Source organism: Rhinoderma darwinii, chromosome 3, assembly GCF_050947455.1.
Source record: "Rhinoderma darwinii isolate aRhiDar2 chromosome 3, aRhiDar2.hap1, whole genome shotgun sequence".
Taxonomy (NCBI): domain Eukaryota; kingdom Metazoa; phylum Chordata; class Amphibia; order Anura; family Rhinodermatidae; genus Rhinoderma; species Rhinoderma darwinii.
The window spans coordinates 136184925-136204274 of NC_134689.1; the positions used below are offsets into that span (position 1 = coordinate 136184925).

A 19350-nucleotide genomic window follows, 5' to 3' on the forward strand; every position below is an offset into this window, starting at 1 on the left:
TAAGTTGATCCACTTGTATATTATTGATATTAGGTGGATGCTGTGTGTCAAAGACACCCACACTCCCATCAGTTCAACTCAACTGATGGAATCTGCTGAGAATGAACAATACAGCTTCTACAGTATGTATACAGGATACATATAAACTGTATTGTAAAAAGTAAATAAAATAAAATAAAATAAATTAATCAATAATTCAATTCAAAAAGTGCTTAACTCCTTAACGACTGCCCACCGTCTTTTGACGACAGGCGGTGCATGTCCTTAGTCTACAGCGACGTCTTTTGGCGTTGCTGCAGAATAATCTGATGAGCGCTCATCCTCTAAGCAGGAGCTGTAACTTACAGCTTCTGATCTCAGAGCAGCCTGCTGAATATATCTGTTGTCGGAAAACATTCGGACCCCTGCTTTTTAATCCTTTGATCGCCACTGTCCGTGACCGCGGCAAGATCAAAGGGAAATCCCTGCTTTGATTTCGTCACCAGAAACCCGGTGATGTGATCAAACACCGGGGAATCCCTCTGCAGTCAGCCCTCGGGACATACAAAGGACCCCAGTGCTGTCTGTTGAGTAAGCCTGCTGTTCGGGCACACTATGTGGTGATATTTCACTGTTGTATAGTTTTAAGAAATAGACAATTCACTGATTGTGACTAATGAGTAAAATTTGTAAATTTTTATTATTTATTGGCTGCCTTTGTGCTCTTTGATCTAAGCACGGAGGGGTGGATGAGCCAGGCTAAAAGTATTTTCTCTGAGTGTGATTACTACAGACAACACAAGGTGCATCCCTCAAATCTAAGTTTAAAAAATCTCACAAGATTGCATAAAGATTATACCAGGAGTTGGTGGGAAATTCAAAGTCTTGAAAACTATCTCAAAAATAAAATAGCACCAAGGAGTCTGAGAATTCCTTTTGCCCCAGCCTTTAGATTAAAGACGACAACTATAAAGGAGAGGTGAGAGCAGGAGATCACAGGGAGCTCATTGAGACTAATGCAAGTCCTCGTGGAGGAGGAGAAAATTTAGTTTGAGCATACTAGTGTAGAGTTGAAAAAAGAAATTGAGATAGTAAAGACTCTAGTGGATACTCCAGGTTTTGAGAAAATAGATAAGACCTTACAGCAATCTCTAGAGAGGTTTACAAATCATATAAAGGAACGTAAGCACTTCCAATTCGAGAGATCTGCAGGAATTTAGGGAGAAAAAGGCTTACGACTTTGTTACTGTAATGATGGGGGTAGGGAAACAGACAAGTGAGCCCTAATCTACCCGCCACTCAGTCCCTGCCTACTTGCAACGACCCGCCCTAGGCGACGGGGTACAACTGGGCGACGGTCCCTACACTCAATAAGTGAATGACAGACAAACAGACAAGGGAACACAGAACCTAAGGGAAACGGGGCAGTTGCCCACGGCAACACCGTGAGCAACAAGAGTAGTAAACGAGCCGAGTCAAACCAGGAGAGTACGAGGTGCCAAACGCAGAGCAGGAGAGTAGTGAACAAGCCGGGTCAAACCAGGAGAGCACGAGGTACCAAACGCAGAGCAGGAGAGTAGTCAGCAAGCCAGGGTCAATACGAAGCAGGGACAAATAGTACAAGAAGCTGCAGCAGGGCCAGGAAACCAACAGAGAAGATTCACAAGCAAGGAGGAACAGGAAAGGCAGGTATAAATAGACAGAGGGCGGGAGCTAGCTCCGTCTGGCCAGGCTGCGATAGGCTCTCCCACTCCTAAGCCTGCCATCCTGAGTGGTGGAAGATGGAGTCAGTCTCACAGACCTAGAAGCAGGTGCAGACTGATTACCTATGGGCGTTGATAAAGAAGCTGTGCCTGCTAGATCCTTTACAGTTACACAGCAACAACAGAATAAGGGGCTAAGGAAGTCTGATCCCTTACCGTCAGAAAGTAAAACCACTGATTCTGAGAGAGTGGGCCCATTCTTTGGGGCCACTGGTGGGAGACAAAGATATAGGGGAGTTGCCAGAGGCAGAAATAGAGTTCGTGGCAGGGCCTCTACTAGCAGTGGCAGTAATTTTTTATCCAACAATCCTCCGATCTCCCGCTACATGCTGAGGGGACAAACGGATTTGTAAAGGGAAGAGGGAAGGATAAATTACAAATCATTAATTTATCAGATCATAGTTTAAAGGCATCAGAGATCATTCTCTTGGAGAAGGGGCTTTCATTTGTCCCCACAGTGAGATTTGATTAGTTTACCTGGGTGAAGGATTTACACCTTTTTGCTCGGAAATTAAAATGGATAAAGTTTTTCAAGCATCACAATAAAAGGAAATGTCAAGAAATGGGTTTAGAGGAGTCTGATTTGGAGGGCTTAGATGTTCTGGAGGAGTTGTGGGAGGAATCCAATAGAACTCCAGGGCAAGACCCATTTACTAGTTTGAAAACAAGAAGTAGGAAACTGCCGCCAGTTAGAGATTTCACCAATGTTGGTCTATTTGTTGAGTTGGTGGGAGATGAGCTGAGGATGTTGGATCAGGATATGATTGTTATGCAAAATAATCTCTCTCCCTCTGAATGTGAGGCTCTTACTACTTTGGAAAATAAACAAAATATAGTTATAAAAGCATCCGATAAGGGTGGGAACATTGTAGTTAGGAATAGGGAGGATTACAAAAAGATGTGTGAAGATATACTACTCAATCCTGATTGTTATACAATCCTCAAAGACAATCGCACCACAAGGTGTAAGAGGGAGCTTCTAGACATCCTTCAGGATGCAAAAACTATAGCACTTATTAGTTCTAGTGAATTCAATTTTCTCCTTCCACAATTTCCAACTATGGCATGTTTTTATAGTCTACCAAAAATCCACAAGGGTTACCCTCCCTTACATGGTAGACCAGTTGTATCAGGCATTAACAATCTAACCCAAAATGTAAGCACATATATAGATGTCATTTTGCGTCCTTTCGTTCTTAGCCTGACATCTTATGTCCGTGACACTATGGACGTATTGAAACAAATTGATGGTATCACGCTGGAACAGGGTGCAATGCTGGCAAGCCTTTATGTAGAGGCATTGTATTCCTCTATACCGCATGAGCTTGGCTGCCAAGCACTGGGTTATTTCCTTAGGTCACGAGGTACCCAATATATGGCTCACAATGAGTTTGTGTTGCAATTGTTACATTTTGTACTTGAAAGGAATATTTTTGTCTTAGAAGACCGCATTTTCCATCAGCAGCGGGGTACGGCAATGGGGAGTCCAACTGCCCCCACCTATGCCAATTTGTACCTTGGCTGGTGGGAGGAGACTGTGGTCTTCGGAGACCAATTCTCTAAATGGACATCATCAGTGGGTCTCTGGATAAGATACATTGATAATGTGTTGTTATTCTGGAATTGATCAGTTGAAGAGTTTAATGCCTTTGTGACACCTCTAAATGAAAATAATTTGGGATTGAGGTTCACTAGTGATATTAGTGACCACTCGCTATCATTTATAGATCTTAAGATTACAAAAACGAGGGAAGGTACTATTCGAACTAAAGTGTACCATATGGAGACAGCTAGAAATAGCTTTTTACACAGGGACAGTTGCCACCCTTATCTTCTCAAACGAGGCATCCCTAGGGGCCAGTTTATGAGGGTACGTCGTAACTGTAGTTCCCTAGAAGATTTTGAACTACAATCACAGGATCTTGGAAATAGATTGAGAAAAAGAGGTTTCCCCAAAGAGGTAGTGAAGAAGGCTTATGAGAGGGCAAGAGACTCAGATAGAACAAGCCTTCTGGTCCCAAGAGAGAGAAAAGAAGGGAACATCACAAGACTTATAGGCACTTTTGACTCTAAACAACCAGAAGTAATGAAAATCCTTAAGAGATATTGGCGTATTCTCAGTGCAGATATGGGTTTAGCGGACAGAATCACTAACCAACCATCTGTCACATTCCGAAGGGGAAAGAATATAAGGGACAGAGTGATCCATAGCTGCTTTAATCCAATACCGCAAAAGGGAACATGGCTGGATAGGAAGATTCCGGGTACATACAGATGTGGTAGTTGCAGAGCTTGCAACTTTATCCAGAATGGGAAGAAATTCAAAAGTGTCACCACCAAAATCTAATATGATATTCGAGATTTTGTGAACTGTAGAACAGCAGGGGTGGTTTACCTGATTACATGTCCATGCCCACTGAATTACGTGGGTAAGACTATCCGGCAATTTCATCGCCGCATTAGAGAACATGTAGGGGATGTGACAAATATAAGGGATACTCCATTATCAAAACATATACATGAGAAACCTCAAGGAAGAACGGAATGTTTACGCTTCCAAGTGATTGAACTGGTCCGTCCACCAAAATGAGGAGGGGACTGGGACAATTTGATCCTGATAAAAGAGGCCCAGTGGATCTATAGATTGGTATGTATACAACCAGATGGTTTGAATGAGCAAACAAATTATACGTGCTTTATTTAAACATCAATCTATTTTAGTCCAGTCATAAACAAAATGTAATTCTCCAAATTGGTACTGGTGTTCCACTTATATATGCATTGTTGGTCACCTTGTACTACATAGTACATTAATGCTTCGATTATTTACTTCCTATAGTGTACCCCTGATTTTAGCAAGTTATTTAATAAAAAGTTACAAAGTTTACTCATTTGTCACAATCAGTGAATTGTATGCAATATGTGCTGCCCTAACAGCAGAGTGACATAGTATGGTGTATTAGCATACAGGAGTATGCTAATACATTACAAGTAAAAACACAGTTCTAAAAAAAAGTTATCCCTTAATGGGATTTAAAAAAAAAAAAAAAAGACATTATTTTGCATAAAATATATTTTATTGCCCCTACACTAAATAAAAACGAAAAACCTACACATATTAGGTATCTAAACGACCATAATAACCTGAAGAATTAATCTAATGGGTTATTCACGCCGTAAAAATAATTTTTTTCTACCTCCAAACTATGAAAAAAATAATACAATTTCTCCTGCATAAAACAAGGCCTCATACGGCCACGTCAATGAAAAAATAAAAAAGTTATGGCTGCTGAAATGCAGAGGTAAAAACTGAAAAATGTAGCTGGTCATTAACCCCTTAGTGACCAACAGTACGCCTTTTTACGTTCCTCACTAATGGGCTTTAGGCTAATGCGACGCCTTTTAACGTGATCGCATTAGCCTAAAGTAGCGCCGAAATTAAAGATCGGGGCTCCGTTCTCTCAGCTACCGGAGGTAGCTGAGAGTTCGGGGCAACGACCAGAGACCATAACGAGTGGTCTCTGGTCACGTGATCGCCGTGAATCGCTATTTCACGGCGTTCACGCTAAACCGGCGGATAATCGCCATTTCTCTCTCCTCTCATGGAATAACTCCTTAGAGAGGAGAGAGAACGGGTAAATAGTGCGCCCCCCCCCCCGTCCGATTCCCCTTCATGTCCGATCCCCCCCCCCCGGTCCGATCCCCCCCCCCCGGTCCGATCCCCCCCCCACGGTCCGATTCCCCCCCCCAAAATGGCGCCCGAGTGCGCTTTGCATAACTTACCTGTGTCGTCATCTGGCACAGCAACAATCAGGGACCGTTGTGACTGGTCCCTGATCAGGTGATCTCTGTGATAAAACCTATCACAGAGATCACTGACAGTTATTTTCAAAACGCAGCCAGGACATGGGCTGTGTTTCTCTCTCCTCCCATTGTAGTTGTTCTGAGAGGAGAGAGAAATCAGTCTAAGTCCTGTGCTGTGAAGAAAGAAAAAAAGTGATAAAAAATCATCGTTCTTATACATACATATATATATATATAAATATATCAAATCTATATTAGCGTCAGCGCTAGATTAGCGTCAGCGCTAGTTTAGCGTTAGTGCTAGTTTAGCGTTAGTTCTAGTTTAGCGTTAGTGCTAGTTTACCGTTAGTTTAGCGTTACTTTAGGGTTAGGGCTAGTTTAGCGTTCGTGTTTAGGGCCGTTTAGAATTAATTTTACGTCTGTTATATAAAAAAAAAAAAAATATAAAAAAAATATATATATAAAAAAAAAAAAAAAATTTGTGTCGTTTTTAGGATTTTAGGTTTACTTTAGGGTTAGGACTTATAGGGCATATATATATATATATATATATACATACACATCTCTAAATATGTCTCAGCGTATGTACAGCGCGGAGCAAGCCTACGCCTTGCTATGTTCCGACACTTCTGAAAGCGAAACAGACACCGCTTCAGAATTTGTTCCAGACAGTGACAGTGACGATTCTAATTCCACCGCTGAACCCCATAGTCCTATGGTGGTGGATACGTCAGTCGCTGTAGAGGTGTCAAGTGCAGGGCCGAGTGTTGCAGTCCCTCCCGTGATGTGGGATCCTGCACTATCATTTTCCCCCCAAGTACCCCAATTTGAAGCGACCCCAGGAATTAGTGTCGACGTCCAAAATTTTACCCCCTATAATTTTTTTAATTTATTTATATGTGATACGGTCCTAGACTTGATAGTCCAGCAGACTAATCTGTATGCTAGGCAGTTTGTTCTACAAAAGCCTGCATCTATGTACTCCAGAATGTGGAGCCCCACAAGTGTCCCAGAAATAAAAAATTTTTTAGGCATTACCCTCAATATGGGTTTGGTTAAAAAACCCTCTGTCCGGTCCTACTGGACTTGTAGTGCTGTCCACGCTACCCCTGTATTTGCAGCAGTGATGTCCAGAAACCGCTATGAGGCCCTAATGCGATTCATGCATTTTACTGATAATTCCCAAGTCCCCCCAAGAAGTGACCCAGCTTATGATCGGCTTAATAAATTAAGGCCATTAATCACCCTTCTAAATGATTTATTTTTAAAGTTGTACACCCCTGACAAAAATTTGTCAGTAGATGAATCGCTCATGAGCTTCAAAGGGCGTCTTTCCTTTCGTCAATTCATCCCTTCCAAACGAGCCAGATATGGGGTGAAATTGTACAAAGTGTGCGAGAGCACAACGGGTTACACCTGCGGTTTCAAAATCTATGAAGGCAGGGACTGCCAAATTTATACCCCAGGCTGCCCAGAAACTATTGGCACCTCTGGCAAAATTGTGTGGAACCTAATGGAGCCATTTCTGCACAAGGGGTACCACGTCTATACAGACAATTTTTATACCAGCGTTGCCCTTTATAAAGCCCTCCATGCTGCAAATACAGGGGCCTGTGGGACAGTACGGAAGAACAGAGTGGGACTCCCACAACAGTTGGTGTCCAGGCGTTTGGGAAAGGGAACATCCATGGCCCTTGCAAGTCAGGAATTGCTTGCAGTGAAGTGGGCCGACAAGAAGGATGTCTACATGCTGTCCACCGTACACACGGACACCACTGTGGCAATTACGGAGAGGGGGGCTACCACTGCAAAGCAGAAACCTGTCTGTGTAACAGACTACAACAAATTTATGGGGGGTGTAGACCTTTCCGACCAGGTGCTTCAGCCTTACCTGGTGAAGCGCAAAAATAAGGCCTGGTACAAAAAGGTAGCAATCTACCTCATCCAGGTTGCTACCTATAACAGTTTTGTTATTTCCAAAAAAGCCCAAGGAACGCTCACTTTCCTTCAATTTCAGGAGAAGGTCATTGAGCATCTCCTTTTTGAGTCCACTATACCGGCACAATCCTGCGAATCTGAGGATGTGCGCAGGCTTTCAGAGCGCCACTTTTTACACCCTATTCCCTCCACTGAGACCCAAAAATATCCCCAAAAAAGGTGTCGGGTATGTAGCAGGCATGGCAGGAGGAGGGATACCCGCTTTTATTGCCCCATGTGTCCATCAAAACCAGCCCTTTGTAACTATCCCTGTTTCGAAACCTTTCACACGGTTGCAAATTACTAGAATTTAACACAAAAAAAAATAATGGGTTGGGGGCCTTTTTAGGGAGTCAATTTCTTTATATTTTCTTTTTAGTTCGTGGGCTTTCCAAGTAGGGATTATTTCTTGTGGGAGAGGTTGTAGAGCACATTTTTTTCAGACCGTGAAACTAATTTTACCCCTTATGATTTTTTTTATTTATTTGTGGGTGATCAAGTGCTGGAATTAATTGTCCAGTACAAAATCCCACATCCACAATTTTTTTATTTTGACTGTTCTTATGACTATGTCCTGCCACATACAGCTGTTACATTCCTAATTCTGTACCGTGATACGGGCATGATCTTTTTTTTTTATTTGGAGGATCTCTAATAATTGAGCTGTTCCTTATCAATACACCATGGGCTTTGTTACGGTTCTTCTGGAAATACTGACATCATTTTGGGGATTAGTGATCCTTTACTGTTCCTATAGATGGTTTTGGACACTGTCCTTTTATATATTCTGTAGGTGATTGGTTGTTTTGTGCACATAGCGGTTCCTACCTTGCCGGGCAGGGGTCTGTTATGGTGTACCGCGTCACTTGGCACATTCGTCCCTCATAAGGATTGATGGAGCTAAAGAGACGTTGTACAACCAGTCACTGAAAAAAAAAATCCTTGTCATGACAGCCCTGCAGGTGTTCTTCTATCTAGTGAACAGACTCGAGTTTGCAACATAGTTGGATACATTTTCCTCCATTTGTTTGAAGATATTGCCCGTCACTCCAGTACAGTTTATTTTTTCCTCTCTGACTGATTTTATATTAGGACAGAATTCTGTCCACAATGACATCATAATGGCACCAACTGCTTCTTCAGCAAGACATAGTCATAAGTACAGGCAAATACGTCTATAGCGACATGTATCCATTATGAATACACGGCTTCACTTCTATTCTGTGCCGCACAAATTTATTAATGTGGCGTATTTCTAACAAAATAACCTTCTACCACGTCTCCTCTATTTCATGTGGAAACGTAATAAAAGCTTGAAGAAAACATTATATACCCATAGTGTCTGAAATGATACCCATTATTTCCTCATTTAAAACATTTTTGGTCCGCATGCCCACTACACCACTAGATGAATACCTTTAGGGGTTTAGTTTTTAAAATGGGGTCATTTCTGCGTGGTTTTTTTTTGTTCAGGCAGCTCAATGCCTCTAAATGCATGATATGGGGCCTAGAATTTATTCAATTGTGCCCTGAAAGCCAAAGGGTGCTCCCTCTCTTTTTGGCCCAGCCACAGGTCTAATAAGCAGATTATGGCAACAATGAGAGTATTTTTGAAAACAGGAGAAACAGGGTGATAGATTTTGGGGTGTGTTTCTTCATTTTCATGTTCGCTTTACACAGAAATCGGTCTTCAAAGTGATACTTTTATGAAAAAAGTGAATTTTTATTTTTTTTCACCTGCTATGCATTAAATTTAGCAAAAAACTGTGGGGTCAAAATACTCACTACACCCCTAGATAAATACCCTAAGGGGTCTAGTTTTCTAAATGGGGTCGTTTATGGGGAGTTTCTATCGTTCTGGTAGTTCAAAACCTCTCCAAATGTACAGTGGGGCCTAAAACATTTTCAAGCAAAATAGGAGTCCTGAAAGCCTCCGGGTGCTCCCTTTCTTTCGGGCCCTGCTGTGTGTCCAGGCAATGCATTAGAGTCACAATGGGGGCATTTTTGAAAACAGGAGAAACAGGGTGATAGATTTTGGCGTGTGTTTCTTCATTCTTATAGTCGCTTTACACAGAAATCGGTCTTCAAAGTGATACTTTTATTAAAAAAGTGAATTTTTATTTTTTTTCACCTGCTATGCATTAAATTTAGCAAAACACTGTGGGGTCAAAATACTCACTACACCCCTAGATAAATACCTTAAGGGGTCTAGTTTTCTAAATGGGGTCGTTTATGGGGAGTTTCTATCGTTCTGGTAGTTCAAAACCTCTCCAAATATACAGTGGGGCCTAAAACATTTTCAAGCAAAATATGAGTTCTGAAAGCCTCTGGGTGCTCCCTTCCTTTCAAGCCCTGCTGTGTGTCCAGGCAATGCATTAGAGTCACAATGGGGGCATTTTTGAAAACAGGAGAAACAGGGTGATAGATTTTGGGGTGTGTTTCTTCATTCTTATGGTCGCTTTACACAGAAATCGGTCTTCAAAGTGATACTTTTATGAAAAAAGTGAATTTTTTTTTTTTTTTCACCTGCTATGCATTAAATTTAGCAAAAAACTGTGGGGTCAAAATACTCACTACACCCCTAGATAAATACCTTAAGGGGTCTAGTTTTCTAAATGGGGTCGTTTATGGGGAGTTTCTATCGTTCTGGTAGTTCAAAACCTCTCCAAATGTACAGTGGGGCCTAAAACATTTTCAAGCAAAATATGAGTCCTGAAAGCCTCTGGGTGCTCCCTCCCTTTCGGGCCCTGTCGTGTGTCCAGGCAACGCATTAGGGTCACAATGGGGGCATTTTTAAAAACAGGAGAAACAGGGTGATAGATTTTGGCATGTGTTTCTTCATTCTTATAGTCACTTTACACAGAAATCGGTCTTCAAAGTGATACTTTTATGAAAAAAGTGAATTTTTATTTTTTTTCACCTGCTATGCATTAAATTTAGCAAAAAACTGTGGGGTCAAAATACTCACTACACCCCTAGATAAATACCTTAAGGGGTCTAGTTTTCTAAATGGGGTCGTTTATGGGGAGTTTCTATCGTTCTGGTAGTTCAAAACCTCTCCAAATGTACAGTGGGGCCTAAAACATTTTCAAGCAAAATATGAGTCCTGAAAGCCTCCGGGTGCTCCCTCCCTTTCGGGCCCTGTCGTGTGTCCAGGCAACACATTAGGGTCACAATGGGGGCATTTTTGAAAACAGGAGAAACAGGGTGATAGATTTTTGGGTGTGTTTCTTCATTCTCATGGTCGCTTTACAAAGAAATCGGTCTTCAAAGTGATACTTTTATGAAAAAAGTTAAATTATATTTTTTTATGCCTGCTTTGCATGAATTCTTACAAAAAAACTGTGGGGTCAAAATACTTACAACACCCCTTAATAAATACCTTAAGGGGTCTAGTTTTCAAAATGGGGTCACTTGTGGGGGTTTCCACCATTCTGACACCTATGAGCCTATGAAAACCTGGCTTGGTGCAGGAAAACAAAATGTACTACAAAATTTATAAAATTATTACTTAACTTGTAAGTCCTCTAAATTGCTCAAAAATTTTTTTTTTTTTTCAAAAGTGCTGCCAAAATAGAGTAAAGAGATGGAAATATATATTTAATAAAAAAAATTGTACAGTATGTGTGTACATATGTGACATATTGCAGTTAAAAATAGGGAAAAATGATAATTTTTACAAAATTTCTTCAATTTTTCTATTTTTTAAGTTATTTCCGCAAATCGTATCAGTCTACTTTTACCACTAAAATAAAGTACAACATGTGACGAAAAAACAATGTCAGAATTACTTGGATATTCAAAACTTTCACAGAGTTATTCTCTGATAAAGTCACACATACCAGATTTGACAAATTTGGCTTGGTCATTAAGGTCCAAACAAGCTTGGTCACTAAGGGGTTAAGACCTTTTCAGGCCCGGTCAGTAAGGGGTTAAAATCACAAAAAAACATTTATTTAATTTAAAAAAATATTCAAATGTGTACTTGGCCATTAAACTCAGAGTAAGTTGTAAATAGAGATAAGTGAACGAACCATTTGCTTGATTTGCAGATTTGCTATTCTATAGAACACAATGAAAGAATAAATGTGCCTATTATTTCTTAAATTCATCAAAAGTGAATCTCAAACATAGTAAATCGATTTATCAATAAGCAGTAATGAAGGATGAATCCAAATGTGAATCTGGGGGAAAAGTTTGCTAATTTTTACTGCAGTTTTAATGTACTTTGGAGAGTAGTTTCTGTTTAAGTCTAACATATATTTCATAATGATCTATCAGATTTATTGTGTAGTAATTTTCAGCTTCCAAACAGTAAATCCTACTTTGATATAAGAATAATGAGGCAGTGCCAGTTGTACACCACATGACTCTATAACTCACAACCACTGACATACAGTATAGGAGGAATGAATTTCAGAGAACAATCCAGTGCTTGTATTTCCATTTAAGAGTCCCTGGCATCGTCCCATTACCCTAGGGTTACTTACATAGTTAAAATATTTAAAACAAACGGCTTATCTGTATTGATACCTAAGGGTAATTCTGACCTACAGTAAACTACCTCTTGTCTCACATCCAGAAGATCTGGCACAGAAGTGCTTGACAATCTAGAATGATGGATGATTGGAAAAAATATGGTGATCAATAAGAACTAATAAGAAAACTGCTCTAATTAAAAAACAAAGTGATGTCACCATATTTTATGTTAATTGTTCCTGCCCTGTATTTTACATTGAGCTGCACATCATGCCAGAAAATCTCTACCATTAGTGGCAATTTTCATTTCCTTTTGCATTAATCTTGGACGTCTGGTCCCAAAGAAGCTTGGTCAGACAAATGTTACTGTAACTTATAGGATAACACTTTCTATAATTATTGAATTCTGTTCTATAGGAGTAATATGTCGGTATGGAATGACGTACCACCAGTGTTCCTCTTACTGTCGACGCTCTTGCTCTTCTCTTTCTCTGGGAGAAGTCTGCACCGATGAATGTATTGAAGGATGTAACTGTCCTGATGGAAAGTACTTTGATGAGTCCCTTAACTTTTGTGTTCCAATGTAAGGATTTGATTTTGCATAAATGTAATGAAAGTCAAAAATTTCATGTCACCACCCACTATCCCAGAATGTTTTGTGGATATGTGATGGAAGTGAGCATGTAAATACCTTCTGTTTTAAAGCCTTGCTGTGTTTATCGGTCCATAATTATTGTTTTGATGTATTATTGTGCTGATTAATTTTGCAAATATATTTCTATAAAGGTCGAATTTTCATTTCACTGATTCAGATTCTGAGTCCCTTGCTCCCTTCATGCAGCCATAGAATTAAATGATAAAATTATGGTTGCTTGCAGATGCCTATGGGGTTAGTTAACTACATATGGAATGATACAGCATCCATTGAACTTAAATACAGTATGAGATGTAGTATTACATAGAGAAGGTTGTTTGGCCAAAAAAACACCATTGATTTTAAAGAGGGCCTGCCTGCTCTCCCGACATGTCTGTTTTAATAAATAATTATAATTCCTATAATATAACAATTCTGGGGCATCTTTTATTAAAACAATGTGTTGTGCTGTTCCTCTGTCCCAGTTGGGGGTGTGTCCCTATACAGTTTGACAATGTCCAATCAGTGCTGACAGTGTCAGTCTGTGTAGGGACACACCCCTTTGGCAAGAGGAATGATAACACGAAATTTTCTATTTATTTATAAATTTCCATGAAGGAATAATAGAGGAAATGCACAAAGCAGAGTTCTAAGAAAATGTGCTCCATCAATGTTTTTTATGGGGAACATAAAACACACGTCAGGAGAGCTCACATGTCCTCTTTAAATGTGGTACAGAGAGGATTTATATTATTTGCGTTGCTGAGATACCATAGCAACATTTAAAGAGACTCTGTCACCACATTATAAGTGTCCTGTCTCCTATATAAGGAGATGGGCGCTGTAATGTAGGTGACAGTAATGCTTTTTATTTAAAAAAACGATCTTTTTTCACAACGTTAGGAGCGATTTTAGTTTATGCTAATGAGCTTTCTTAATGCCCAAGTGGGCGTGCTTTTACTTTCGACCAAGTGGGCGTTGTACAGAGGAGTGCATGACGCTGACCAATCGGCATCATGCACTCCTCTCCATTCATTTACACTGCACTAGCGATATAGTTATATCACTATGTGCAGCTACATACACAAGCCCTAACATTACTACAGTGTCCTGATAATGAATACACATGACATCCAGCCTGGACGTCATGTGTACTCAGAATCCTGACACTTCTGACTCTTTTCTGTGAGACTCCAGCAACGGATACGAAATCTCGCGAGATCACGGAGCTAAACGAGATTTGGTTTCACTTGCCGGAATCTCACATAAAAAGAGTCAGAAGTGTCAGGATTCTGAGTACACATGACGTCCAGGCTGGATTTCATGTGTATTCATTATCAGGACACTGCAGTAATGTTAGGGCTTGTGTATGAGGCTGCACATAGTGATATATCTATATCGCTAGTCAGGGCCGCCATCAGGGGGGTATTAGGGGTACTACTGTAGGGGGACCCGCCAAACTTAATTGAAAGGGGGGCCCGGCAACTGCCGCGACTTGCCTTTGGTAGAAAAAAACAGGCCCCTGCAATGGGGCCTGTTCTTTTCACCAAAACAATGTCGTGAGCTGCGGGCCCCCCTCTCGTCAAACACCGCTGTGAGCTGCGGGCCCCCCTCTCATCAAACACCGCCGCGAAACACCGCCCGCTTGCGCACGCGAACGACCGGGCGCGCCGGAGCTCAACTCGCTCGTGCCCGCCGCCGAGAGGGAGGCGGTGCGCCCGCACCACAAGTACATCGACCGATCTACTGGGAAGGACAGCCACACAGGGATAGCGGCGCACAGTCTAGTTACCTGCTGGCCCGCCTCCGCCTCCTCGTCCTCCTCCGCCTCCTCGTCCTCCTCCTCCGCCTCCTCGTCCTCCTACTCCGCCTCCTCGTCCTCCTCCGCCTCCGCCTCCTCCTCCTTCTTCTCCAGAGCGTAGCTGCGTAAGGAGAGGGGGAGGAGTCCAGTTGTTGCGCGGCGGCAGGAGTTCTACGATCCCCGCCATTTTCTGGAGCCTGGAGGTGAAGGACTGGACGTCTGGACCGAAGACATCGCCTGACGAGGACTGGAGTGGGAGCAGTTCTTCTGACACAGTGAGTAAAGTGTCTCAAAGTTCTGATTAAGTATGGCCCTGTTCACACAGTATTTTGCAGGCAGAAAAAATCGGACTCAAAATTCCTTAAAGAATTTTGAGGCAGATTTTGACCTGCCCACACTATCTTGCCGCGTTTTTTTGCTGCGTTTTTTGCTCGCGGCGATTGAGGACAGCAGACAAAAAACGCACCGAAAAATGCATTTTCTGCCTCCTATTGATTTCGATGGGAGGTCAGAGGCGGAACAGCGGCAAGAAAGGACGTGCTGCTTTTTATTTTTTCCCCGACTGGCTCCCATTGATTTCCGATAAAATCAATGGGAGGCGGTTTTGGAAGTTTTTTGGTGCTGATTCTGACGCAGTGTCCGAGTCAATATGAAGGCCCAAAAACTCTGTGAACTGGGCCTTATTGTTAGGGCTTATTCAGACGAACGTGTAATACGTCCGTGCAACGCGCGTTATTTTCACGCGCCTCGCACGGACCTATGTTAGTCTATGGGGCCGTGCAGACTGTCAGTGATTTTCACGCAGCGTGTGTCCGTCAATGGGTGCATGAAAATCACGCCCAGCACTTCCGCAGCAGTATAAACTATGAATGACAACAGAAAAGCACCACGTGCTACAAACATACAAACAGAGTGTCATAATGATGGCGGCAGCACGAAAATCACTCAGCCACGCATCATACGCTGCTGACACACGCAGCTGTTATGGACTTTTTGCATGCGCAAAACGCCACGTTTTTTGCACGCGCAAAAAGCACATGCTCGTGTGAATCCGGCCTTAGGGTAGGAACACACTAGGCATGAACACTGCGGATTTTATGCAACACATTTTATTGTGGAAAATCCGCAGCGTATTACAGTCGCAGCAGAGTGGATGAGATTTGAACAAATCTCATCCACACGCTGCAAAAAAAATGGACCTGCAGTGTGGCTTTTGGCTTTTTAAGCCGCAGCTGGTCAATTTATTCTGTGGAATCGCCGCTCCTCTGTTGCAGAAATGCTGCGGTTCTGCCGCAAAAATCACAGATGAGAAAAAAAAAAAGGCACTTTTTTAAATTTATAATAATAATAATAATAATAATAATAATCTTTATTTATATAGCGCCAACATATTACGCAGCACTTTACAATTTAGAGGGAACATGAAACAAACAATATCAGACATTACATAGTGACAAAGTTCATTTACAATTCAAACCTGGGGAGTGAGGACCCTGCTCGCAAGAGCTTACAATCTATGAGGACATAAGGGAGACACAAAGTGTAACAGTGTTTGTTCTGTACAATAGTCCGGCCATTTTTATACACATGCGGTGGTAACATAAAGCTGCATGAGCCGGTCACCAGCCAGTATCCGTGTATGACGGACATGAAGAGAAGGAGTGTGAGGGAATCTTATTCTGATGACTAATCTAGAAGGAGGGCCATGGAAAGGAGTCAGATTAGGGAATGTTATAGGCCTGTCTAAATAGATGTGTTTTCAGGGCACGTTTAAAACTGTGGATATTGGGAATTAATCTGATTGTCCGGGGTAGCACATTCCAGAGGACGGGTGCAGCACGAGAGAAATCCTGGAGACGGTAGTGGGAGGTTCGGATTATGGAGGATTTTAATCTAAGGTCGTTGGCAGAACGTAGAGTCCGAGTAGGGTGGTAGACAGAGATGAGGGAGGAGATGTAAAGAGGTGCAGCACTGTGGAGAGCTTTGTGGGTGAGAGTAATAAGTTTGAATTTTATTCGGAAGGGGATGGGCAACCAGTGCAGTGACTGGCACAGATTAGAGGCATTGGTGTAGCGGTTGGTCATAAAGATGAGCCTGGCTGCTGCATTGAGGATAGATTGGAGAGGGGAGAGTTTAGTGAGGGGAAGACCGACTAGTAATGAGTTACAGTAGTCAAGACGAGAGTGAATCAGAGCAACAATGAGAGTTTTGGCAGTTTCCTCCGTAAGAAAAGAGCGGATTCTGGAGATGTTTTTGAGGTGAAAATGACAGGAGCGTGAAAGTGATTGTATGTGAGGAGTAAAGGAAAGATCTGAGTCAAAAATAACCCCGAGACAGCGGGCGTGCTGCTTAGGAGTTATGATAGTGCCACACACAGAGATGGAGACATCAGGTTTAGGGAGGTTAGTAGATGGTGGGAACACAAGGAGCTCAGTTTTAGAAAGATTCAGTTTCAGATAGAGAGAGGACATGATGTTAGAGACAGCGGACAGACAATCACTGGTGTTCTGTATTAGAGCAGGGGTGATTTATAAAAAAGTTTAGACTTACCCCGGCTGTTGCAGGGGCCTGTTTTTTTTTCTCTACCAAAGGCAAGTCGCGGCAGTTGCCGGGACCCCTTACAATTAGGTTTGGCCGGGCCTCTCACATCAGTACCCCTAATACCCCCCCCTGATGGTGGTCCTGGGTACCATAATATAGTGCTGGACGGAGTACCGTTAACAGGCGGTGCCACGGTAGGGGGGCCCAGAAAATTTAGCTGTATGGGGCCCTGAAATTCCTGATGGCGGCCCTGTCGCTAGTGCAGTGTAAATGAATGGAGAGGAGTGCATGATGCCGATTGGTCAGCGTCATGCACTCCTCTGTACAACGCCCACTTGGTCGAAAGTAAAAGTACGCCCACTTGGGCATTAAGAAAGCTCATTAGCATAAACCAAAATCGCTCCTAACATTGTGAAAAAACATCGTTTTTTAAAATAAGAAGCATTACTGTCACCTACATTACAGCGCCCATCTCCTTATGTAGGAGACAGGGCACTTATAATGTGGTGACAGAGTCTCTTTAAAGGTACATTGTTCTGCTATGTTATTCAGATGGAAAGCCCATATGTAAAGTTATGTATACATGAGACAAGGAGTTGGCACAAGAAAGGAATATCAGAATTCCATCACCCCAATTTGATATGAGAAAATGCACAGCACTCAGCCCACTATTCTACTGTCACAACTATATGAGCATTATGGATGGTACTATTATATGGATGCTATAGATGGTATACATGGGTACTGGGATTGTACCACAGATACGGATGTATTTTTCCAGATCATTACTATATGCACACATTTGGAGCATGTATATTTTTGTGGCTCTCTTAGTAAATCATACATTCATTTAAATGTATTGTAATCGACCTGTAATTATTTTTTTCCCATCCCTCAGAACAAGCTGTCGTTGTTATTATAAGGGCAGAATCTACCATCCAGGGGAGGTGATCTTGAGGCAATCTGGCTCCTGGTAAGATGGAATTTATGAAATGAAAAGATCAATTTTGAAGTTAGGCCCCCAATGTACGCGCTAAACATGTTCATAGGGCTATATTGTCAGACAGAGGCAAAAAGAGTGTAATTTCCACCGTCAAAAGCTTTTCCCAGTGAATACGTGAAGCAAAGGACAAAAAACCTGATGTGAACAGAGCTCAATGTAACTTTGGTTGTTTCAGTGAAATTTGTTGAAACAGAATAGGGTAAACATCATCTTTTATGTTTTGTGAGACACACTCTATTTTATTACAGAGGTAATGATGTATTTTTTAAATTTTTTTGCTAGCCAGTGTTTGAATGGAACAATGAGATGTACTGAAACGTCCACAACCATCACAGGTATGCTATAAGTGGCCTCCTAAAAGATTAAATTATATAAGTATATATGCCAAACTCTGGATTTGTCCCTAATACTTGAATACAGATTTCCAATATGATTTGAAGCTGTCTGAACCATGTACTTATCTGGACATCAAGCAGCTGAATCCAGTTAGGACCCTAAGACTTGGTTCCCACGTAGCGTAAACGCTGTGGAATTTCTGCAATGGAATTATTTGCAGAAATTGAATGAGATTTGAAGAAATCTCACGCAGACGCTGCAGAAAAAAATTATAATCCGTAGCATGTCAGTTTATGCTGCGAATTCGTTGCCCTTCTGTTGCGTGTTTTCCCCATTAAATTCAATGGGGTGTAAAACCTGCAACAAATAGTCAAGTGTTGAGACTTTTGTGCCAGAAACACTGTGATTCCGCTGCAAACATCGCAAATAAGAAAACAAAACAAACACCTTTTTTTGTGTAAAATGAATAAAGAAGTTAATACTTACAGCCTAGCCGTTGTCATAGTGACGCTTTCTTCTGTCGTCCAGGCTGCCCTCCTGGGCTGACGTTTCATCCCATGTGACTGCTGCAGCCAATCACAGCCAGACAATTTGGTGCGGTTTTCCGGGCAGAATTCGCTGCGGGTTCTAGGTCGGATACACTGCGTACATTTATGCAGCGTACCCGACCAGTGGGAACCCGGCCAAAGTCTTCATGGACATGGCAGAATAACTGTTAATTTGCAAGCTAATTGTGACATTAAAGCAGGCCATTGTATCTGTTCATCCGTGGCTCATTTGTAATACAGTTTCAAGATCCATGTACTTTCTATATAATTATTTTATATTAAAGGTCACACATGTCCAGAAGGAAAAATATACTTTGATTGTAGGAACCCTGTACTGGGCTTACCATCTGCTGGTGTCAACTGTGAAGTTACATGTGCTAACTTGGCTATGAATTTTACATGTGTCCCATCACCACTATGTGCCAGTGGTTGCATTTGTCCACCAGGGTAAGTAGTAATTGCTATGTTCATAATTGCTATGTTCT

The 19350-nt window shown here is 41.8% G+C and overlaps 1 protein-coding gene across 1 annotated transcript in view; it reads left to right on the plus strand.

Annotated features, from left to right (window-relative positions):
• The window catches only part of OTOGL (otogelin like), a 200570-nt gene that overhangs the window by 63831 nt on the left and 117389 nt on the right, over positions 1-19350 (plus strand). The window contains exons 20-23 of the mRNA XM_075856786.1: positions 12420-12585; positions 17877-17951; positions 18264-18316; positions 19150-19312. Of these exons, the coding sequence (XP_075712901.1) occupies positions 12420-12585; positions 17877-17951; positions 18264-18316; positions 19150-19312 (457 nt within the window). The remainder of the gene's footprint in view (positions 1-12419; positions 12586-17876; positions 17952-18263; positions 18317-19149; positions 19313-19350) is intronic.